This window comes from Miniopterus natalensis, chromosome 16 (assembly GCF_054644295.1).
Source record: "Miniopterus natalensis isolate mMinNat1 chromosome 16, mMinNat1.hap1, whole genome shotgun sequence".
NCBI classification, from domain to species: domain Eukaryota; kingdom Metazoa; phylum Chordata; class Mammalia; order Chiroptera; family Miniopteridae; genus Miniopterus; species Miniopterus natalensis.
The window spans coordinates 6,645,504-6,666,226 of NC_142096.1; the positions used below are offsets into that span (position 1 = coordinate 6,645,504).

Below are 20,723 nucleotides of genomic sequence, written 5' to 3' on the forward strand. Positions count from 1 at the left end.
CGCAATATACTAAGGCAGCAGGTAAGTCATTCTTCACCTAGATCGAGGCTGCCGATAAAATTGTGTACACAAATTTAATGAATAAGTCTGCTCTAGTTTAACTAACGAACTTGCCACTGAGCTGAGAGGGAGATAGGAATTGAGCTTACAATTCTAGCTGATGAATTCAATAGATTTTTATAAGGCAAATAATGTGGAAAGTTAGAACAGAATTTCTAGAACCATTTATCCTGTGATGTTGTAAAATCAAAGTACTACTTTATTAAATGAGTTATTTTACACAATATGAACATCAATATAATTACAATTGTAAAAAATTTCTTTATAACAAGGATGGACTGATTTTTCAGATTTCCAAATTAGAGTCAACTGTACATTTACACAGAATTGTCTTTGCATGAAGCCCAAAAGGGAACAGCATAAAAATGAGTGTTTCTGTAGCCCCTTTATTTTTGCTGATCAACAGTTTGTTAGAAAAGCAGCTGCAGGTTTGTTACCTAAGGTCTGAGACAGTAGAAGAGTCAAAGGTGTCATGAATTCACCTATAAGACACAAGCAAAATTTTCTGTGAAAGTAAGCATCACACAAATGCAACTTATGTCCATATCAAATGCCTAAGAAAAAACACACAACATGCCTAAGCTATCAAGTTAGTGTGATAGGTCTGTCAACAGGATTTTATAAACAGAACTTTGATTAACTTACTTAAAAAAAAATTCTCACACCACTACCATCACCACAACCTCTTTAGGAGGAAAACAACCCCAACTGCACAGAAAATGTAAACTGATTATTTTCAAGCAAATACCAAGTTTATACAGTGGACCTACATTTTGCCCTATATTTTAATGCACTTAGAAGCTCTGCTATGCACTAATAAAATACCTGCAAAAGGTACTCAGGAACAGTGCTCTGCATCATTCCTAAGCAAGACCCTCAATACCTTTGTAAAGTTATTTTCATTAAGCTAACAAGTCTCTTCTATCCTAAGACCAGAACTGGCAAGCATCCCTTCATCCCCCCATTTTTGGCTACAGTAGTAAAAAGAACTTCTTTGTAGTTAGGAGTTTCTATTTCATCAGAATATGATCTGGGAAAATGGACTTTTAATAATTGTAAAGTTAAACATTAACTTAAAAAGGGGAAGCAATCAAATCTCAGCTAGAAGGTAAAAGTCAATTTCACAGTTACAGAAGACAATTTTGTTCCTGTATACAACCCTGACATTAACCCCCCAACCCCCCACCAAAAAAGGTCAATTACCTGTAAACAACTTTATGCCTGGACATCAGCCAATTCTGGAGGAAGTGGAGTCTTAGGATGCTTGCTCTCAAAGTGCTGCTTGAAGGTCTTAGGGTCTGGCATTTGTGTCTAATTACAAAAATTGTACAAAAAAAGAGACCTTACTCATAAAAGAAAAATGTGTGAACTTTTAAAATCATGAGCCTGCTTATGCTAGACAACTGATGGCATATAAAAAATGACCATGTAATAAAGATATTCCTAACATATTCCCCACTTTCAAATAGTTGGGTCACAGAGAATGAATTCTGCTTATCTAATAGCAAATACGTAGCTTGCACTGAATTATTAGTATGTTAAGCATTGTACCTGAATTCTCATTGAACCTTCATAGTTATCTTAAATTAGTTCCTACTATCCTCATTTTACATAAGGAAACTAAATCCTAGAGCTTAATTTGCCCAATACCTATGCTTTAACCTAGCACTTGGTACTGCAGTTCTCAAATACTACACTATCCTGACGCTCCTAGGCAAGGATCTTCAATTACTTATTCTTTAGAACATTCAATTAAACAAAACATACAGGTTTTTTTTTGTTTTGAGTTTTGAAATATGTGAACTACTCTAGTACTTTCATGTCGAAGTATTTATCAGTAATTTAGTGAATTTACTTTTACCCTGCATCTCTCCAAATAGAATCTGAAGCTATTCAATTTCATTATTTTGAGTGTACCAAAGCTCATTATGAACAAGATATTTAACATAATAGATCTTCTCTCTTTGGAACTTCTGTGCACTAACTTCAAGGATGGTGAGCTTAAACAGCAAGAGAGAGACTGTGGCTTGAAAAACTTAAGTTTTGTCCAGAGGGTGAATTCTGGAGCTGGACTACCTGGGTTTAGATCCCCACTCTTCTATGTACTAGCTGAGTGCAAGTTATACAACCTCCATGACTCAATTTATTCTTCTGTAAAATGAATATAATAAAAGCACTTTATCTCACTGGGTGGTTGTGTGGGTTTATGGGCTCATACATGTAACACCTGGATCAGTGCCTGGCACATGTAAGCACCCAATAGCAGCTGCTATTATCATTCTCCAAATCTAATAAAACACATTAATTCAATAAAAGCCCTCAATGTTAACAAACTATATAGTTTTACAGACATCCTAACCATGGACTTAGTGATGAGGAAAAAAAGCCAATCATATAACGAGTTTTACTCACTGGTATCTTACATAGTCTTACATAGTTCTAAGTTAAGAATGTGGATCTGACTTCTTTACAAAGTTCAAAGTGTACTTTCACCTAAGAAGGCATCTTTCATCTCCCTGAGGAAAGGGACTGTGCTTTGTTCACTCGTTTCCCCACCTGGGAAACTGAAAGAAAGATGGATTCCTAAACTGCCTGGGAAACTGAAAGAAAGATGGATTCCTAAAATAACCAGTTCTCAAACCTACTATTTCAAGTAAAGCATTTATTTTTGTCATGGTTGCAAAATTTTAACCTATACAAACCAATCTCTAATGAAAGAACTATCCATGGGAAAGCTATGTCTTTCAGTTTCCCTTACCCTACAGACAGTGCAGGTATATATTAAGGCAGCTTTGGCAGCAGCCTTTTGGTCATGTCCTTGTTTCTTCTTTTGTCCAGCTTGCTTTTTGGCATTTTTCTGCTGAGACTGAATCTTCTGCTGTCCACGAGCCATATCTAAAAACAGAAGTTGAAGCATTAGAGTGATTACTTTGTATTTAAAGTAAATAAATCTAAACATGATAACAGAGTTGATGGCTTAAGTCAACAACTGTTAATCAAAATGTATGAGTTTTCAAATTCTCACATACAATGCTATTAGAGAATAAACTGGTATAACCACCGTGGAAAACTGTCTGTAGTTGCTTACTCTATAACCTAACAATTCCACATTGGTAAATATCCAACAGAAATGCAAATACATGTACACAAAAAGACACAGCATGAGAATGCTCAGAGCTATTGTTTCCGACACTAGAAATAATCCAAATGTCTATTAATAGTGGATACATAACTTGTATATTTATACAATGAAATACTATACAGCATTCAAAAAGGAAAGAACTATGTTATAGGTAACAACATGACCATATCTCAGTATTAAAGGAAAGAAGCCCAATACAAAGAACATGTTTCATAAAGTTCAAAACAGGCAAATCTAACCTGGAAGGTAGTGGATAGGAAGAGCACGAGGGGAACTTTTGGGGTGCTGACAGTGTTCTATATGTTGATCTGGGTAATGGTTATGCAGGTGTGTACACTGGTAAAAATCACTGAGCTATACCTAAGATTTTTGTACATTACTATATGTAATCTTGAAGAGTTTAGCCAAAAAAGTTTGGCCTCCTTTCCCAATCATTTGTTTGGTCACTCTGCAAAGGTACTTTCCCTTTCCAGTATTCACTGTTGTGACCTGAGACTTAAAACTTGACGAGAAATAAGAGCTGTCATCTAATGCCTCTAAAGGAGATCATAGAAGCAATGCCTCTAAAGGAGATCAAGAAAGCCAACTGTTCTCTTAAATACTTAGGTTTCATAAAACTACTGTGCTATTCTAAATCTTCCTTAAAAATTGGTCTTTGCAGGAATGCTGGACAAGTTATTGTTGCCAGTTGAGAGAATAAACCTTATAAAAAGGGTAAAGATACTTACATACCACTTTCTACTACTTATAGAAAATTTTAAACTTTTAAATCATTGCAGGACATGAACATACAATGGATCTACCTCAATTTCACCAGAAAGGAGTGCTGGCCTTTTTTTTTTTTTTCCTTTTACTGGAACCCTAACTAGTTAATGGATATGAGGTCAAAGCATTTCATAGAAACACCTGAGCTTCTCCCAAAAAGAAAAAGGGAAATGGAAGAAATACACCAATTGGACCAGTTCCCTCTAGCATTAAACACTGAACTGAAAGTCAAATAAAACGTAGAGGAGGATCAGTGCTTTTCTAGGAAGCCAGTTGGGTATTTTAACAAATTACAAAAATGTTTAGTATGCTAGCCTAATATAAGAGATCTACTCTTACCACAATGGCAAATATTACCAGATGTGTTAGTCCTTGAAGATTAAACTTCCATTTTTGTTTCTGTTTTTAACCAAATTTTTTAAACCATTTGGCTTGGAAAGATTTTTTTTTTTTATAGTACCTTTAAGTCCAAATGTTACGGCAAGCTTACAAACCTATCCCCATGGAAACAGGTTTAGATACTTATATACTATTTGGATGATAGTACTGTAGTTAGGCATTCAATCATTATGTACATATGCTTCTATCGTCTCAATGTCTTAGTATCTTAAGTTTGAGTACTTCAGTCCTCTCCTGCATCTGAACTCTTCCTTGCAATGTATGCTATGTATGTTAATACACTGATTGTGTGGGTAACCTCTTAACTGCTTTACACTGAAAAAACCATAAATGACAGGCCACTAATTATAGACGTTTCTTTGATATCTAGAAATGATTAGCTATTCTGATAACATTTTCAGGCAGTAATCTGTACAAAGCAGTCATTAGATACACATTCTTTTTAAACTTTTGTACTTACGATTTCTCCTAAAATAAAACATTACACAGCACTTAACCCATTTTTCCATTGTATCTAAAATTAAACAAGAAAGCCACAAAAGCTTTAATAAATAAGAGACTACAGTAGCTTTTTCTGACTTTTAAAATAGAAAACTTAATATCCGGGAAAGGAAATAGAATCAAACAGTTTAAAGACATAGGGCAGGCTCCTAACTTCTAACAATATACTGCACTGATTTCCTTTCTGAAAGCAGAAATGCAAACGAACCAACCACCTGCTTTTGGACAGTTGAACTTAGGACGTGCTCTCAAGCCCACTGAATTTTCTACAAAACCTTAAGCATAACTGCTCCTTGACTAAATGTGACAAAATGAGGGATTAAGAAGCCACTTACAAACACCTAAAAGCTTTTTGGTTTTTAATATAACTCAGTGTGGTTTTCTGAAGGGGCTGCAAAGACGGAAGCAGTAAAAAGAATGAGCTCTTTTGGAGCGAGGAGCTCCTGCGAGTAAGAGGCGGCAACAAGTAAGCGCTGCCCAAAGGTTCCCTTAAAACCCAAACCAGACGGTCGGTCGAGACAAGGTTCTGGATCCAGGAAGTAGGCTCGTCCCCGGTAACCATCCGACACGCAGCGGCGCGCAGGGATCGCCGTCCTGACCCCCGTTTCTCACCACAGCCTTCTGCCAGGGGGCAGATGGAAGCGCCAGCACCAAGGCCCCTTTCACCCAGCCCTTCGCTGGCCTCGCTGCGGGCTCGCCCACCTTCCCTCCCAGACCCGCCAGGGGAGCCCCCTCCTCTCCGGCCACTGAAGGGCCACACAGCCTGCGCCGACCCTCCACTCCTCACGGACCCCGGCCAGGACGCGCCTCCCGGAGGCCCTGACTGCCCGAAACCAACCCCTTCGGCAACGCGGGGCCCCGGCGTCGAGAAACCGGGCAGCTGCTGAGCCGGGAGTAAGGTTACCGCTCAGCTCCCGGGCCGGCCTGCGCCCCGGCCACCTGCAGGGCCCGGCGGGCGCCCGAGCTTCGCCTCCTCCCCGCGGCCCGCGCCGGGGCACGACTGGCCCGGCCGCCCCCAGGCAGACGGGGTAGGCCGGCCGCCCCTCGCAACCCCCGCGGTCCCCGCCGAGCCTGCCGGCGAGCGCCCGCCCGGCTCCCCGGCGTCCTGCGGCGTCAGCGCCGCCCCCACAGCCGCTCACCCGGGCCGGGACGCTCCTGCGTCGGAGACCGCGCAGCGCCAAGGGGCCGGGGGAGGTGTCGGGAGGCAGGGGAAGGGGAAGCGCGCCCAGCACCGCTTCGGTCTCCTCCACCCACCGAGGAGTGGGAAGGGGGAGAGCCCGGAGCACAACAGCCCGCGCCTCGCGCCCGCCGCCGCCGCGCGCGCCCGCCGCCGCCGCCGCCGCCGCCGCCGCCTCGGTCTCGGGAAGGCCACTGAGGCTCGTGCCCGCGCACGCGCGCAGCTCTCCCAGCCGCCCCAGTGCCCGCCCGCTCCTCGGAGCCCCCGCCCCCTCGCCTACTCGCCTTCCGGCGGCGGGCTCCTCCCCGTCCCCGCCCCCGCCCCGCTCGCACGCCTGCGCCTTTTCCGGTTGCGCTGGCCAATGGCGGAGCTCCCCTATTACATAAGCGCGAGGGGGCGGGGCCTGCCGGCGCCGGCGGGCAGAGCGGGACGGGAACTGCGGGGGTCGTCGCTCACCGTCCCCGCGCCCTGGCCTCGCCTCCAGCCTTCTCTCTATCGGCCCCTTCAGCGCGCCCAGGATCCGCGCGTCCTCGGTCCGGCAGGTGACGGCCCGCAGCGTGTTTCGCAGGTCGCTCGCTGGCTCGCTTCCTCGGGTGGCGGCCAGGCTCAGCCCCCGCGTCCCTTCTCACACGCCTCCTCGGCGGCGCCTTCTGCTGCAGCGGCCCGGGGAGGGGCCCGGACACGAGCGCCGGCGCGGGGCGACGTGGGTCACCGACTGCGGCGCCCGCCACCGGCGCTCACGGCCGCCTCCCTCGGGGAAGCCGGCGGGCCGGACGGCCGTGAGCGGGCCGCGCCGCCATTGTTTTCTCACCGGGCGCCCTTTGCCTTATTCCCACGGAAACCTGGTTACTTGACCAGTCTCAGGTTTTCAGTGGCTTCAAGATAAAGCCTGACAGCCTTAGTGAGCATTGCTGGCCAAGGCCTCCCGGAACGGTTTACTAATAATTGGGAGATTGGTTAAGTTTATGTTTTTGTGTCTTGATGTACAGGCCACGACTTTGAACTTCCAGTATCTACCAAGAGCGATGGTGCTTGAAAAGGTTATTATATTTGCTGACTTATCTGGAAAGGGCATTTGAGACAGTGGCTTTATTCTGCATTCCCCTACCCCCTACACACGCACTGGTTTGTCGTTAGGTCTGACAACAGCAAAAGAAAAAAAGGGGAGCTTTTGCATTTGACATTCTCAGCTTACCCATAGCCTCCACTCTCCCAAACTTGCCTGTCAGTGCCCGGGAAACGTTAGTTGAATATAATAAATGCAGCTCAGGCCTGGCCGGCGTGGCTCAGCGGTGGAGCACCGACCTGTGATCCAGCACCTCCGGGTTCTGTCCGGGTCAGGGCAGGTGCCCAGGTTGCAGGCTGGATCCCCAGCGGGGGGCGTGCAGGAGGCAGCTGATCAATGACTCATCTGAAATTTAACTACTTTTTGGCTGAGTGTGGTTATTAATGCTTTTAATTACACGCTTAATTATATTCTGTTTGGTTTTAATAGTAGTTAAAGCCATTAAGCCTCAGAAGAATTTTTATCATTGGTTCCCCAGATAGAAAATGAAAGAGTTGGTCCTAGTGACTTTCCAAGACCTCTTCTGGTCCTTGAACTTCGATGACTTGATCGCTCAACATGAACTTCAGGGTCTAAAAGAATTCTTTTTATGAAAGGCAGAATAAAAATCACCCCCAGTTTTATCCAGGTGAAAAGTTGAAACAAAGCCTGCTTACTATTTATATATAAAATGAAAGTGTAATTTCTGTATACCATAAGAGAGCACTCAATGATTAAGGGATGAGTAGAAAATAGCATGAAGGGGGAAATACTTGTTTGAAACTTATGTAATTACATTAATTCTGTTTTTATTTTCTGTATCTTAGGATGTTTTAATATTTTGGGGGCCTTCCAGACCCAAGGAGAGACTACACCTCCCAGGGCTAGCTAATTCCCAAATATAATAGCAACTTGCCTAGGAATATACCTTTTGTACGCAAACCAACCATTTTGAGACTATACCTCCAACCACTCAACTAACTCTCATACACCACAACAATATTTTCCCTGACCGGAGTCATCCCAGGGCCAGGTACCAGGCAATTAGAGACCACCCCTATAGCCTTTATAAAGTCTGCCAGAATGATTCATGCTGGCTAATCCTAAAATGTTCACCCTGCCCTGCCTTCCTTTTCCCACGCAAGTCCCAATAAAGTTTCTGGTCTAAACTTTTCACTACTGCTTCTGCCTCCTGACCAAAGCCTAGTGCCCCCCATGTGGTCCTGTGTGGCATGGCGTGCCCCCTCCTCTCTGGAAATGTAAATAATAAATTCTTTAAATGGCATTGACCTCTCCATATCATCATTCAGTAATCTGCATAGATTAAAATTCCGTGGGTTCAAATGAGATGATGACCTACATTCAGCTTTTGTTGCCTGAGTAAATGGGGAGTTCCCGGTTCTCCATGCTCCTTATAGCTGTGGCTGATTGTTTCACTTACTTAGGATGCCTTACAAGTGAGAACCCAGACTTCTAACGCAGTCTCTGTGCAGACCAGGTGGCTTTGCAATATTTTAGGATCACTCATCAAAGCCCTAGACTGGGCCAAATTTTTAAAATAAAGGATTTAAAAAAAAAATACAGTATAAAGTGACAAGGGCATCCAGGGATAGGAATGGAGAATGGCAGATGATCGCAGCAGCCATTGCTTGTTTCTTCTGGAACAACTGGTCATTGAGTGTGCCCTACTGAAGCTAACTCCCTGGTATCTTCCCACATGAAATTGAGTTCCTTATTGCTTAAGGCCTCCTAATGAAAATAATAATAGCTACAATTAATTGGGTACCTGCTGTGTGTCTTTAATCCTCACATCAGTAGGTCTTTATCTCCAATTTATTGATGAAGAAACTGAGACTCCCAGAGATTAATTATCTCATTGTCTCACAGCTAAGGTGGAGAGCTAGTAAGCAAAGGGCCAGGGTTGAGAATCCAAATCTATCTGATTTCAATCCTTCACTCTTTCCCCCACCCTGCACTGACTCTGGAATGAATCCCAATGTGAAGGATTCCTCTTCCATTTGCCTGTGAATCACTGGTATCATGCCTCAGCCTTGCAAGAGTTAACACACAGCCACCGAGGCTCTTTCCATGTCATGACCATGTGCGGATACTCTTCTGGGTTGCATGGGGAAATCTCATCACCTCTGGCTCCTGCTTTTTTGTTACCCTCACCCAAGGATATTTTTTCCATTGATTTTTAGAGAGAGTGGAAGAGAGGGAAGAGGGAGAGAAAAGAGAGAAAGATAGAAACATTGATATGAAAGACTTATTGATTGGTTGCCTATTGCAGGCGCCCCAACCAGGCCCAGGGGTGGAACCAGCCACCCAGGTACGTGCCATTGACTGGGAATTGAACCCTTGACCCTTTGGTCTGCAGACCGATGCTCTAACCACTGAGAAAACTGGCCAGAGCATGGCTCTTGCTTCTTAATCTGAAAAATGAGGGATTAGAGTAGATGCCATTTATGATAATTTGGATTCTTAAAATATGATTATAACTATGCTAAATATGATGTATAAGAAATTTATATTTTATATCCTTATTTCCAAAGTAGACCTGGAGTACCCAAATATCCAACTGTTAGTTTTATTTAGCTGACATTTTTACTTTCACATAATTTCAGAAAGTCAACAAAGAACATAAATTGGTTAACCTTAAAGAGAACTATCTTTAGAGGTTCAGAATTTAAGGTACAAAAAACTGGATGTCTTTAATAAACAAATGTGTCATTTGGAACAAATGCAGTATGATGTGTGGGTTCATCCAATGCAGTCATCGGCATACTTCAGCATACTTGGCATAGTTAAAATTTCCAAGGTGTATGTGTGTCTACTTGTCAGTCTTAGTATTTAATTTCACCACAGATGGGCCTCACCAGGGCTCATGCTTCCAGCTGTCTTTTTGTCAGTGGGGATGGATGGATATACACAGATCCTCTCTTGCCTGATCCATCTTTCGACCTATGGCTTACATGTGTCAGATGTTTGGCTCACTAGAATCTGTAACCATAATAGTGCGTTATTATCTGTCCTACCAGGAGATTGGACCCAAAGGCCCTTTTCCATTAGCCCTAGAATCTAGTCAACTGTCCTCACCAATCACTCAGTTCAGGAGATGGGAAATTTTTGCATCAGCTGGGCAAGTCACGTTACCTCATTGTGCTTCAGTTTCTACATGTTTTCACAGGGATAATAATACCACTGTGATACTTAATGGAAGCCAGTATTTTGCCTGATAGTGTATGTTGACTACAAGTAGTTGACTGGCTTATAAAATAACCCAACTGACTGGAGAGAAAGGCAGTATACAAAGTTAAAGATCATTGTATTGACTAAAACCTAATTATAACTAAGTTGAAAATTGGCTTGTTTTTAAAAACATTTTTCTCCAAACATTTTCAGTTTGGAGTAAATTTGATATGGGGAAAAGAAATTGAGAGCATAGAAAGATAATTTTTCCTATTTTTGAGTCAAAAGTTTTTGAGGAAAATACATATTCTAATCCCTGATTTAAAAAAAAATTTTTTTTGCTATGCAATAAAATGTAATAGTCAATAAAATTTGCTATAACATGATGTTCCTTAATTTTTGGGCAAACTATCTTTTGCTGTAACATATTACTGTAATTGTTAGAGTGTATGTTTCAGGTGACAGCACATTTCTTGTTCCTAATATAAATGATTAGCCCGAATTGTGATCAAGAGTGGCGGAGTTAACACTTCAGGTCATAAACCTGTATTGAAATATGAATGAAGGTAGCAGGCCCAAAATACTGGAAATTAGGCTGAATCAGCATTTAAAGCAGGGTGTGATCCCAAATAACACCAATATATCTGGTTGCTGCCTGCTTAGGAAAGGGATGACCTGACTTGCTAGACAAGTCCAACAGAGACTACGTGGAGCCCTGAATTTTTGAGAGAGTTCTCACGTTCTGTTCCCATGGAATGACATGTCAGGTGAAAAGAAAATTGCCAAGAAATGTGCTTTTCAACAAAACCTAAAACAGGGCTATAGGATTTTAATGTGAAAGCAGGGTTTTGGTATTATCGGTGCAGTTAGTTTCTGGGAGCAGTTGGCTGCTGTTTTGCCTGCAATAGCTGAATACTCCATATGCATGTCACTGACTCCTGGACACTGAAAATCCCTCACGTGTCCCAGCAGCACGAGGCACCTGCAGAAGTACTAATGGACAGTCACTTTCCATCACCTAAAAACATGATCAATCTATTTACTAAACGGAATTCTGGCTCCGCAAATTTGTCCTTTTATTTTCCTTCACTTTTTTCCTCCTTCCAAACAAAAAATAAGACAACTGTTGACATTTTCTTAAATCATCGGGAAATGTAGAGAGATTGTCTTAATTCAGTGTGCAGACCAACTAGGACTCCCTCTGGAAAATCACAGGAGACCAATCAAGTCCTGCTCAAATGGAATAATTACGAGGTTGACCTTATATATAAACATATGTTGATTTCTGCAAATAACTCAGTTATATCTTGTCTACTTACTTCTTAGCCTCTTTGTAACTACATTGTGGAATATCTTTTTACATCCTTCTGCTACTTTGAAATCGTCATCACAGCAGGTGAAGCACTTGCTTAATGTAAGAAGAGGAGGAGAGCTTAAAGATCTCTTAACGGGATACCAAATGGGGAAGCTTCGGCTGTAGGTTCTGGTGGGGGTGGGGATTGGGTTCATCATGGCAGCGGGGAGAAGGGATGACTGCACAGTCATCCCTTCACAGATAAATAAAAGATAGCCTCCGAAAGAGTGAGAAATTGTGCAAGCCAGCCTGGCAAATCAGATAATCACCCCTTTTTATATAAGCAGATATTCCCAGGCAAGGGTTGGAGTTCAGATTGAGATCACACATTTAATTCTGTGTCCTGTATAGTGAATTTCGTGTTAAAAGTCTACAAATCTTTCCCATTAACAGAAGTAATAAGATATTTTCCATTTCTCATTTAAATTAGAAATGTGCATGTTTTCTGTGATTCCTTTTCTCTGCCACCTGGTGGGTTATACTCAAAACTGCAGTAGTAATGTCCTAGGTCGAACTTGTCAACCGATGTTCCTATTTTATGATTTATCTCATTTGGATTTTTCCAAGTGATTGACATATACTGTGAGTAAGCATTTTAAAGCCCATCATAGGTTAATAATAAAAATCCCAAGGGTGTCTAGGTTTCTTTTAAGGTTCCTTTAAAATGTATTTTTATTATTAAATTATTTTTTACTTAGGCCCAGTTCTATGGAGAAGTGAAGTGGTCATAACTTTGGGCAAGAGTCTTGGTGAAGGTCTCTAACTTCTTTTGGATTTAAACTTTTTGATTTTTATTATAGTTGACATACAATATTATATTAGTTCCAGGTGTGCAACAAAGTGATTAGACATTCATATCCCTCAGAGTGATCAGCACTGTAAAGCCTGGTACCCATCTGATATCACACATAGTTACCACATACTGTTAGCATATTCCCTGTGCTGTCCTTTACACCCCTAAAACTTACTCTATAACCGGCAGTTTGCACTTCTTAGCCCCCTCCCTCCCTTTTTTTTTTGCCCACCCTCTGACCCCCATGCCATCTGGCAACCATCAGTTTTGTTTTCTGCATCTTTGAGTTTTTCCTTTTGGATTTTTTAAAAAAAACTTTCAAGCATAGAGGAACACTGAAATAATTTTACAGCATTTAAACATATAACCCCCTGCAGAGACTCTACCATTAATATTTTACTTGATTAGTCATGTATCATGCATATACCTCTCCCTCTATTGTATTTTTAATGGATTTTAAATTAAATGTAGACATTAGCATACTTCTCCCTAAATGCATTTCACTAATGAGAGTTCAATATTTGTTCATACTTATTTTTCTTTCTTTTGAGGTAAAGTTTACATTCAGGTGGATGCACAAATCTTAAGAGTACCATGGGGTGAGTTTGGGTCCCCTTTAAATGCCTATAAAATACAGAACATTAGCATCACCCCATTTCCCTTCCCTGTCCCAGTTGATCCCTGTTCCTACTCCATCAACCGCTGTCCTGATTTTTTCCACCCATCGGTGGTTTAGAACTTCACTGTAAATGAAATTGTACAACATGTACTCTTTTAGTAAGACTTCTTTAAGCAACAAACATAATACATTTATCACATGATGTTTTTACTCAAGCTATACAGTATTTTTTTCTTGCCTCTTACCAACAGGTGTCTTTGTTGTGACTAATAATAATCTTATATTTGTTCTACACTGATCTAATTTACCAAGTACTTACAAATCAAGGTTAAATGAAAGGAAGCGAATTACAGAAGGATACATACATGCAGACAATCTATATGTAAATTTTTAAAATACAAAATAAAATTACATCCATGCTTACTTCATTCTCACGTTCAGAGATTACTTATCCCATTTTCCCCGAGGTAAAACTTGGGCAATTTGTTCTTGGAACTAGATAAGAATCCTCATCTTGACTCAACCCTAGCGCGCTTCTAAGTTTTCATGGTATTTCCCTCTTCTACGAAATCTTTATCAACATAATGTTTTTGAAATTCATCATGTTGTTGCTTGTATAAGTTGTTCTGTTCTTTCTGTTGCTGAACGGAATTCCATTGCTGTATAGGTCAACCACAGTTTGCTCATCCGTTCTTCTATTGATCGACACCCAGGCTTTTTCCAGTTTTTGATTATTCATAAAAATTGGGGAAAAATTCTGAGTGCTGCTATGAACATTCTTGTTCAAGTCCTTTTGTAAACCTGTGTTTAATATATAAGAGTGAAATTACTAGGTCACATGATAGATGTATGTTTAATTTTTAAGAAACTGCCAGGCATTTTTCCAAAGCGGTTACACCGTTTTACCTTCCCAACAACAATGTTTAAGAGTCTTGGTTGCTCCACATCCCAGCACTTGATGTTGTCTACGTCTTCTAAATTTTCATAAAGGGATGCCAGGCCTACATTCTGGTTAGAGGATTGTTCAGTAAATCTATTTTCCCTTCATCAGAAACATGGGCAAAAGGCTTCTAGGTTCCTTTCAGAAAATATAACCTAACTATTCAACTCTTATCAAAAATTTGGGTATAAGAAATTATAAATAAGAAATAATTCCTTGAGACCATATAGTCCATTCATTCTTGTTAAAATTCAAAGGTCATCCCTGGGGCAGAGAAATGAATATTTGGACAGCTTTTATCCATCTCCTCCTCATATAATTGTGTTTTCTTTCCTGAGTTTCACTCTGTGTTGTACCTTTAGTTTCCTTTGAGCAGCACTATAAAAAACAGCCACCTGGAACTCAGTTTGTATTTACTAAGGAAACAAGGGAAGACAGATTCTGTATCAAATGGTTCTCCCCAATTCTCCTATAATTCAATTCTGGGGACATCTAGGCTTCTTTTTCCTGAGAAATGGGTAGTTTTTGTTTGCTGGCTTATATTATAGGCCCTATGACTCTTATGACCAACCCTTCCCTCTTTGATAACTAGGAAGTTTAGAAATTGTGACCTACCTTCTTTGCCAGAAATTCTGATATATCATACAGTTTTGTGTACATAACTCCTAGCTTCATTCTACAATACCATCTTGTTTTTCTCTTTGTCTTCCTCTCTTTACCTATTTTGATTCTTTTGTATTTTGTGAACTTCCTCAAATTCCTAGGCTAAGGTTAAAATAAAGTAGGCTTGTTTGGTACACTGTTTAAAGCAATGATTATTAAAAGAGAATGTCACTAATGATATACATGTATATTTGAAATAGAGGTGAAACACAAGAACAGGTTAAATACCACTTTTATAATTAGGGTAATTAGAATTGCTAGTCATTTAATAATAGCAGCATTATTCACAGCAACCACAGGGTGGGAACAACCTACATGTCCATCAGCAGATGGATGGGTAAACAAACGGGTGTCTATATGTATGATAGAATATTATTCAGCCATAAAAAAGAATGAAATTCTGACACACACTGCAACATGGATGAATCTTGGAAACATTATATTAAGTAAATAAGCCAGACCAAAAAAAGACAAATATTATCTGATTCCACTACACAAGGTATCTAGAATAGACAAAATAAAGACAGAAGGCGGGATAGAAGTTACCAGGGCTGGGAGAGTGGGGAGCGGGAAGTTATTGCTTAGTGGTTATAGAGTTTCTGTTTGGGGTGATGAAAGAGTTTTGGAAATAATAGTGGTAATAGTTACACAACATTGCAAATGTACTTAACACCACTGACTTGTACACTTAAAAATGGTTAAAATGGTAAACTTTATGTTATCTAAATTTTACCACAATAAAAAATTTAAAAAAGGGTTAAAATCGTTCTTTTGTGTTTAGGGTAATTAGAGCTGCTAGTTATTTAATGGGTTGTTAGTAGTCGCCATCCAATTTTTCCACAAGGCATCCTAGAACCCATGATATAAAGCCGACCATTGTGAAGAAAATCATGTTTTATTCAAGAGACAATGTTATAATTGAGAATTACGTTCACAGTCCAAGGAAACAGTATTATGTAAATTACAGAGATGACCTGAAATACATCACAAGAGCCGAGACACTGTCATGAGACTTGAGACTGTTGTGTGTGTTCACATGCAGAGAGAGGGAAGTGTGGAAAGGTCGCACCTGGCTCTGGACACTGACTAAGGCACGGGTGACCTGGCGCAAGGGGTCCTGAAACTTCTAATACGGTTCAGGAAAGTGGCCTGCCCTGGGAGTCAGGGTAGTGGAGCGGGCAGGGCACCTGGAAAGGGGACATGGCAGCAGACAGGCGGGCCTGCCTGTGACCCACTTCCAGCCAGGGCAGGCAGAGGCAGACGGGAGGTAGGCCTGTGGGAGGGCTACATGTGAAGGCACAGGCTCCCGCCCGCGGGGAGCGGCACCGGGCAGTGCTCCAGCTTCGGGGCGCAGTTAAGGATCTACTCAGCTCCGTAGATCAAGTCAGAAACAGGGTCTGGGAAACATGTCCTTGGGAAAGTCAAAAGGCGTGATAATATTTATATCCTTCAATTAAAAATTTTGTTTATAAGACCTTTATTTCATAGAAGTAATATTTAGCACAAAGATGTAACTGTTAGTACATTTTTATACTTAAAAACAGTGCTTAAAATAAAAAATTGTGATTAACTTAAATGCCTACCAATAAGGAAATCCATACAGCAAAAGAACATGTAGCCATTAAAATCGGTTGTGACTCAGCCGGTGTGGCTCAAAGGTTGAGCACTGACTCATGCACCAAGAGGTCACCGGTTCAATTCCCGGTCAGGGCACATGCCCAGGTTGGCCTGGGGTTCGGGCTCGATCCCCAGCAGGGGCTGTGCAGGAGGCAACCAATTGATGTTTCTTTCTCATTGATGTTTCTCTCTCTCTTCCTTCCTCTCTCTCTAAATAATCAATAAAACATTTTAAAAAATTGGTGTTGTAGAAGAATTCTCAAGGCATGTAAAGATGGTTCCATTTTTGTATATGCTGTAGACTGTCCCTTGGTTAGACAGTACTTATGTAAGCACGCCACCGAAAAGCTAAAAGGAATTACACTGCCAACATTTTACCACAGTTACCAAGACCTTCTTTTGGTTGCAAAGTAAGCTCTTGGGATGAGAGTTCTCTCTTTCACTCATTTCATATTGTTAATATGCAAAGGTAATTATATTACCTTAGTATATTTTACAGAAAGAACATTTTTATAAAGCCTTGCATAAATGCAGTCAGAAGACTGTATTAAAAAGTGTCCTTCTGTCATTGCAGAGGGGTCCTGCTCAGTTCACTACCATGTTCACTCATTCATTGAGCACCTACCGCGTGCCCAGCGGCGGTTAACATGAGACAGAGCCCCTGGTTATAGGTCGCTTCCACTCTGAGGGGGAGGGCAGGGCAGGCCACCAGCAAGTAAGCCATGATCGTAGGTGGTGACTGACGCTGTTATAAAACTGAACGGGAGGGAGCAAGGACGGTGGGTGGCTGACTTAGGTACAGTGTTCAGGCAAAGCCTCGCTCTGAGAAGCAGGTGTATGACCAGCCATATATGTCAGCGCACCAAGAGAAAGTGCTTTGCACTTGACACATCAAATAATAAATCATGTCATTTCATACAATTTATACTCATATGCTCTGTAGCAAAGTATGGCGGGACACAGGTGGTGTAGTATTGAGAGGGAATTTTCCATAAATGTCCTTCTCGACTCCTTTTGCACTTCACTGAAAAGTCAGACGAGGTATGATGAAGTCATTAATTTGGACTTGACAAAATGAGCTTCAAAATGAGCTGCTTCTGCCCAGAAATTTCTAGGACACTGCTCTAAGTGGACTTTGCCCCAGAGCTGCTGGCCCAGGGTGGGAATGCCAGACAGTGGCAGGGGAGCGGGCTCTTCCCGACCCACCCCTCCCCGTCCAGGTCCCACAGCCAGGGAGGCTTGTGCCCGCCACTCTGCTAGAGGCTACAGCGTTAATTTTATTCATTCACTGAGTGTGTGCTGAGCATCTGTGTGTGCGCGGCTCTGGGCATGAAATAGGGAGCAAGACCAAGCACGCTCCCTGAGTGCACAGCTTGTCGTCTAGTGGGACAGGCAGGCAATTGAGCCATAGCATCAGAGGCTATGGGAGGGTGCCCAGGGGACACCCAGAATGGGGCCTGTGGAGAGAGGCAAGAATTCATCAGTTCTCTTCACCCATGGTATTTAAAAAAAAAAAAATGTTGTTATTGATTTCAGAGAGAGGAAGAGAGAGGGAGAGACAGAAACACCAATGGGTCATGGACCGGCTGCCTCCTGCACGCCCCCTACTGGCGATGGAGCCCGCCACCCCCGGGCGTGTGCCCTGACCCAGAGTTGACCGCTGACCCCCTGGTTCATGGGTCCACGCTCAGCCACCCAGCCACACGGGCCTCGCCACGCTATTTTTAACAGACCATTTGAAAACATCAAGTAGAGACGATAACTAATGAGCCCCCGTACCCGGCTCCCAGCTTCCATAATGATCACCCCCGCGCAGCCTTTTTCTCTGCCCCCCCCCCCCCCAGGTAGCTGATGGCCCCTGCCCCGCTCAGGGCTTATTTGAAAGCAGACGGGGCTTTATTTTCGCGGGGAGAGGGGGCCACTGCGTGCCAGCTGGAGTCGGGGTCGGCTCTGGGGGGCCTGGGAAGCCAGTGCGGGGTCTGGAGTCGGCGAGTGACATAAAGCGGTCACTCTGCCCAACGTGGAAGAACAGGAGGTGGAAACTGCGCGTGCAGAGGGGTGTTAGGAGGCTGCTGTGCAAAGGGGGGCCAGGGGGGCAGGCGAAGGGGGGGGCTAGGAGGCTGCGGTGCAAAGGGGGGCCAGGGGGGGCTAGGAGGCTGCTGTGCAAAGGGGGGTCAGGGGGGGCTAGGAGGCTGCGGTGCAAAGGGGGAGGGGGGGCGGGGCAGGCGTGGGGGGCGGGGGAGGGGGAGGGGGAGGGGCGGAATAAAAGTAACGCCCAGAGACACAGAGTCAGAGGAAGGGGGCAGGAGAGAGCATGAAGGGGCAGAGGCGGGGCGGGGCGGGGCGGGGCAGGCCCGAGGGAGAGGGGCGCGGAGACCTCGGACGGAAGGGCCCTGCGGACTGGCCGCCAGGCCCGGCGATGCCCCTGAGAGCCTGGTCCTTTCCTGCCAGCGCGCTTTGCCCAGGGCCAGCAGCACTCGGGGAGAAGTCTGGTTTCAATATGTGACCCAAGGGGGGAGTGGGAGCGGGGAGGGCGGAGGCGCAGCCGCGGGAGTTCCCCCCGTGGGTGCCTGACAGCACCTGGGGCGGGGCGGGGCGGAGCGGGGGGGATCCAGGCAGAAGGAGCCGGGGAACCGGCTGAGGGGAGACAGCCTCGGGCCAGCTGGGCAGGGGCGCAGGGCCGGCCGCTCCCAGGAGCAGGCAGAGCGCAGGGGCTCTGGGCAGGTGACCACGGGCCCTGGCACAGTGGTGTTCAGGAGAATGCGGGTGGCTCAGGAGACTGGTAGTGGGGGGCGAGGGCACCATCCTGTCCCCAAGCACACACTGTGTGGGAGCACCTGCTGTTCCTAGGCCCCTGCCTCCAGACTTTGGGGCTCAGGGCCTTGGCAAAGCAGATCTCGCCAGCGGACAGCATTTAGAGCCCAAAGCTTGGCAGGCAAGGAACTGATACTCCATTTTTCTAAACTGGCAAGGTTTAATAAGGTGTTGTTTTAACTCCAATGAGTAGTCGTTTTAGGGGTTGACACATGGGGCTGCCTCTCCTCTCTGAGCCAGAGGGGGCTGTGAAGGACTTCCCTCAATACAGCCGCCTCTGGGGTGGCGGACCCGACCACCCTGGGTGTGGGCTGACTTTGGACTGGGGTTAGCAGACCTGTCTGGGCAATGACCCTGAGCTGTGCCCCCTAATTTGGCTTTCAACGGCAGCAAAAGTGGATTTGGCTTAGCTCTTCTGCCCAGACTTGGAAACTTGCTATTCTTGGGCCCCGGAGGACCTGGACAATGCTTTGTACAGCCTCACTTCGGTGGACAAGGCTTGGCCTCCAGCAGATGTCCCGACCCAGTTTGTTACTCCCCCAGGGCCCTCAGTGAGATCCACTGGCAATGTCTTTTTGGTTTATTTGTGATACACATGGACAAGTTTCTCTAAAACTTTTAAAAAGACACGGATAAATTTTTAAAATTGATTTCAGAGAGGGGGGAGAGAAAGAGAGAGAGAAACATCAATCTGTTGTTCCACTTATTTATGCATCCATTGGTTGATTCTTACATGTGCCCTGACCGGGGGTCGAACCTTAGCATATGGGGACAATGCTCTAACAAACTGAGCTATCCAGCCAGGGCTCTAAAGCTCTTTATGGAGATATTTGTCTCAAAAGATAAACTATCAGGAGCAGTAACAAAAGGGGTCTGTGCATGGGATTCGCAGATATCATTCCTATTTCCTCAGTATGAAACTGCACGCATCTTACAGGAAAGGGAACAGCCACCCTTAGCTTATCTGTTTCAGGAACTTGGGTCACAATCTAATGTGCATTTTGTTCCTGTAAAAAGGACAACCTGTCACATTGCAGCTGCGTGGGCTTCAGGCCCCATTGGATGGTTTTGCTAATTCTCTCCCTAGCCCTCGGGACGCCAGTGCCGGGTCAGATCAAACAGGAGTGTCGCCCTCTAGTCTGATGTCTGTGTTTAAGGCTGATGCCAATGGGGCAACACAGTAACCGTCCACTATGCATCAGCAGAGATTGGTTCTAGATAAGGATGTTGTTTCTGAAACATGACAGTTGAATTTCTAAAATGCATGGAACCAGCTCTTAGAAAGAAGCCTTCAACTACATGTTCTCATCGCTCTGCCTTGTTAACAGAGTGGGCTGGAGCGTAACTTAAGGTTCTGTTCATTTACGATTGTTGTCTGATATCACCCTGCCCGTGGAGAAAACCCTGTCTTTTCCCTGCCTTCCACCAGATTGCCTCCTGGGCAGAAGCCTTTGGCCCTGCTTCTATTTTTAAAATTTTAATAGTTTTACTTTTGCACCATTTCCCCTTTGGTAGGCTCTCTACAACCCCAGATTTTCATAGGATGAGAATTTTTTGAGCTAGAAGGAAATTGGAGCCTCCAGTCTTTGTCACCTAGGGTAGAACTGCAGGTTGCCAAGGCAACCAGATAATCCAGTATTGTTTG

The 20,723-nt window shown here is 43.9% G+C and overlaps 1 protein-coding gene and 1 long non-coding RNA gene across 2 annotated transcripts; one reads left to right on the top strand and one right to left on the bottom strand.

Annotated features, from left to right (window-relative positions):
- Nucleotides 1-236: 236 nt before the first annotated feature.
- On the bottom strand, nt 237-6,099 carry ZNF706 (zinc finger protein 706). Its single transcript, XM_087825312.1, has 4 exons — nt 6,007-6,099; nt 2,819-2,955; nt 1,264-1,371; nt 237-542 (listed from the first exon to the last, which is right to left on the bottom strand). The coding sequence occupies exons 2-3, from the start codon at nt 2,951-2,953 to the stop codon at nt 1,276-1,278; spliced, it is 231 nt and encodes a 76-aa protein (XP_087681438.1). The 5' UTR covers nt 2,954-2,955; nt 6,007-6,099; the 3' UTR covers nt 237-542; nt 1,264-1,275.
- A 731-nt stretch (nt 6,100-6,830) lies between these two features.
- LOC107526159 (uncharacterized) lies at nt 6,831-8,258 on the top strand. Its single transcript, XR_001602126.2, has 2 exons — nt 6,831-7,084; nt 7,589-8,258. It is a non-coding gene; the product is annotated as an uncharacterized LOC107526159 (long non-coding RNA).
- Nucleotides 8,259-20,723: the final 12,465 nt, after the last annotated feature.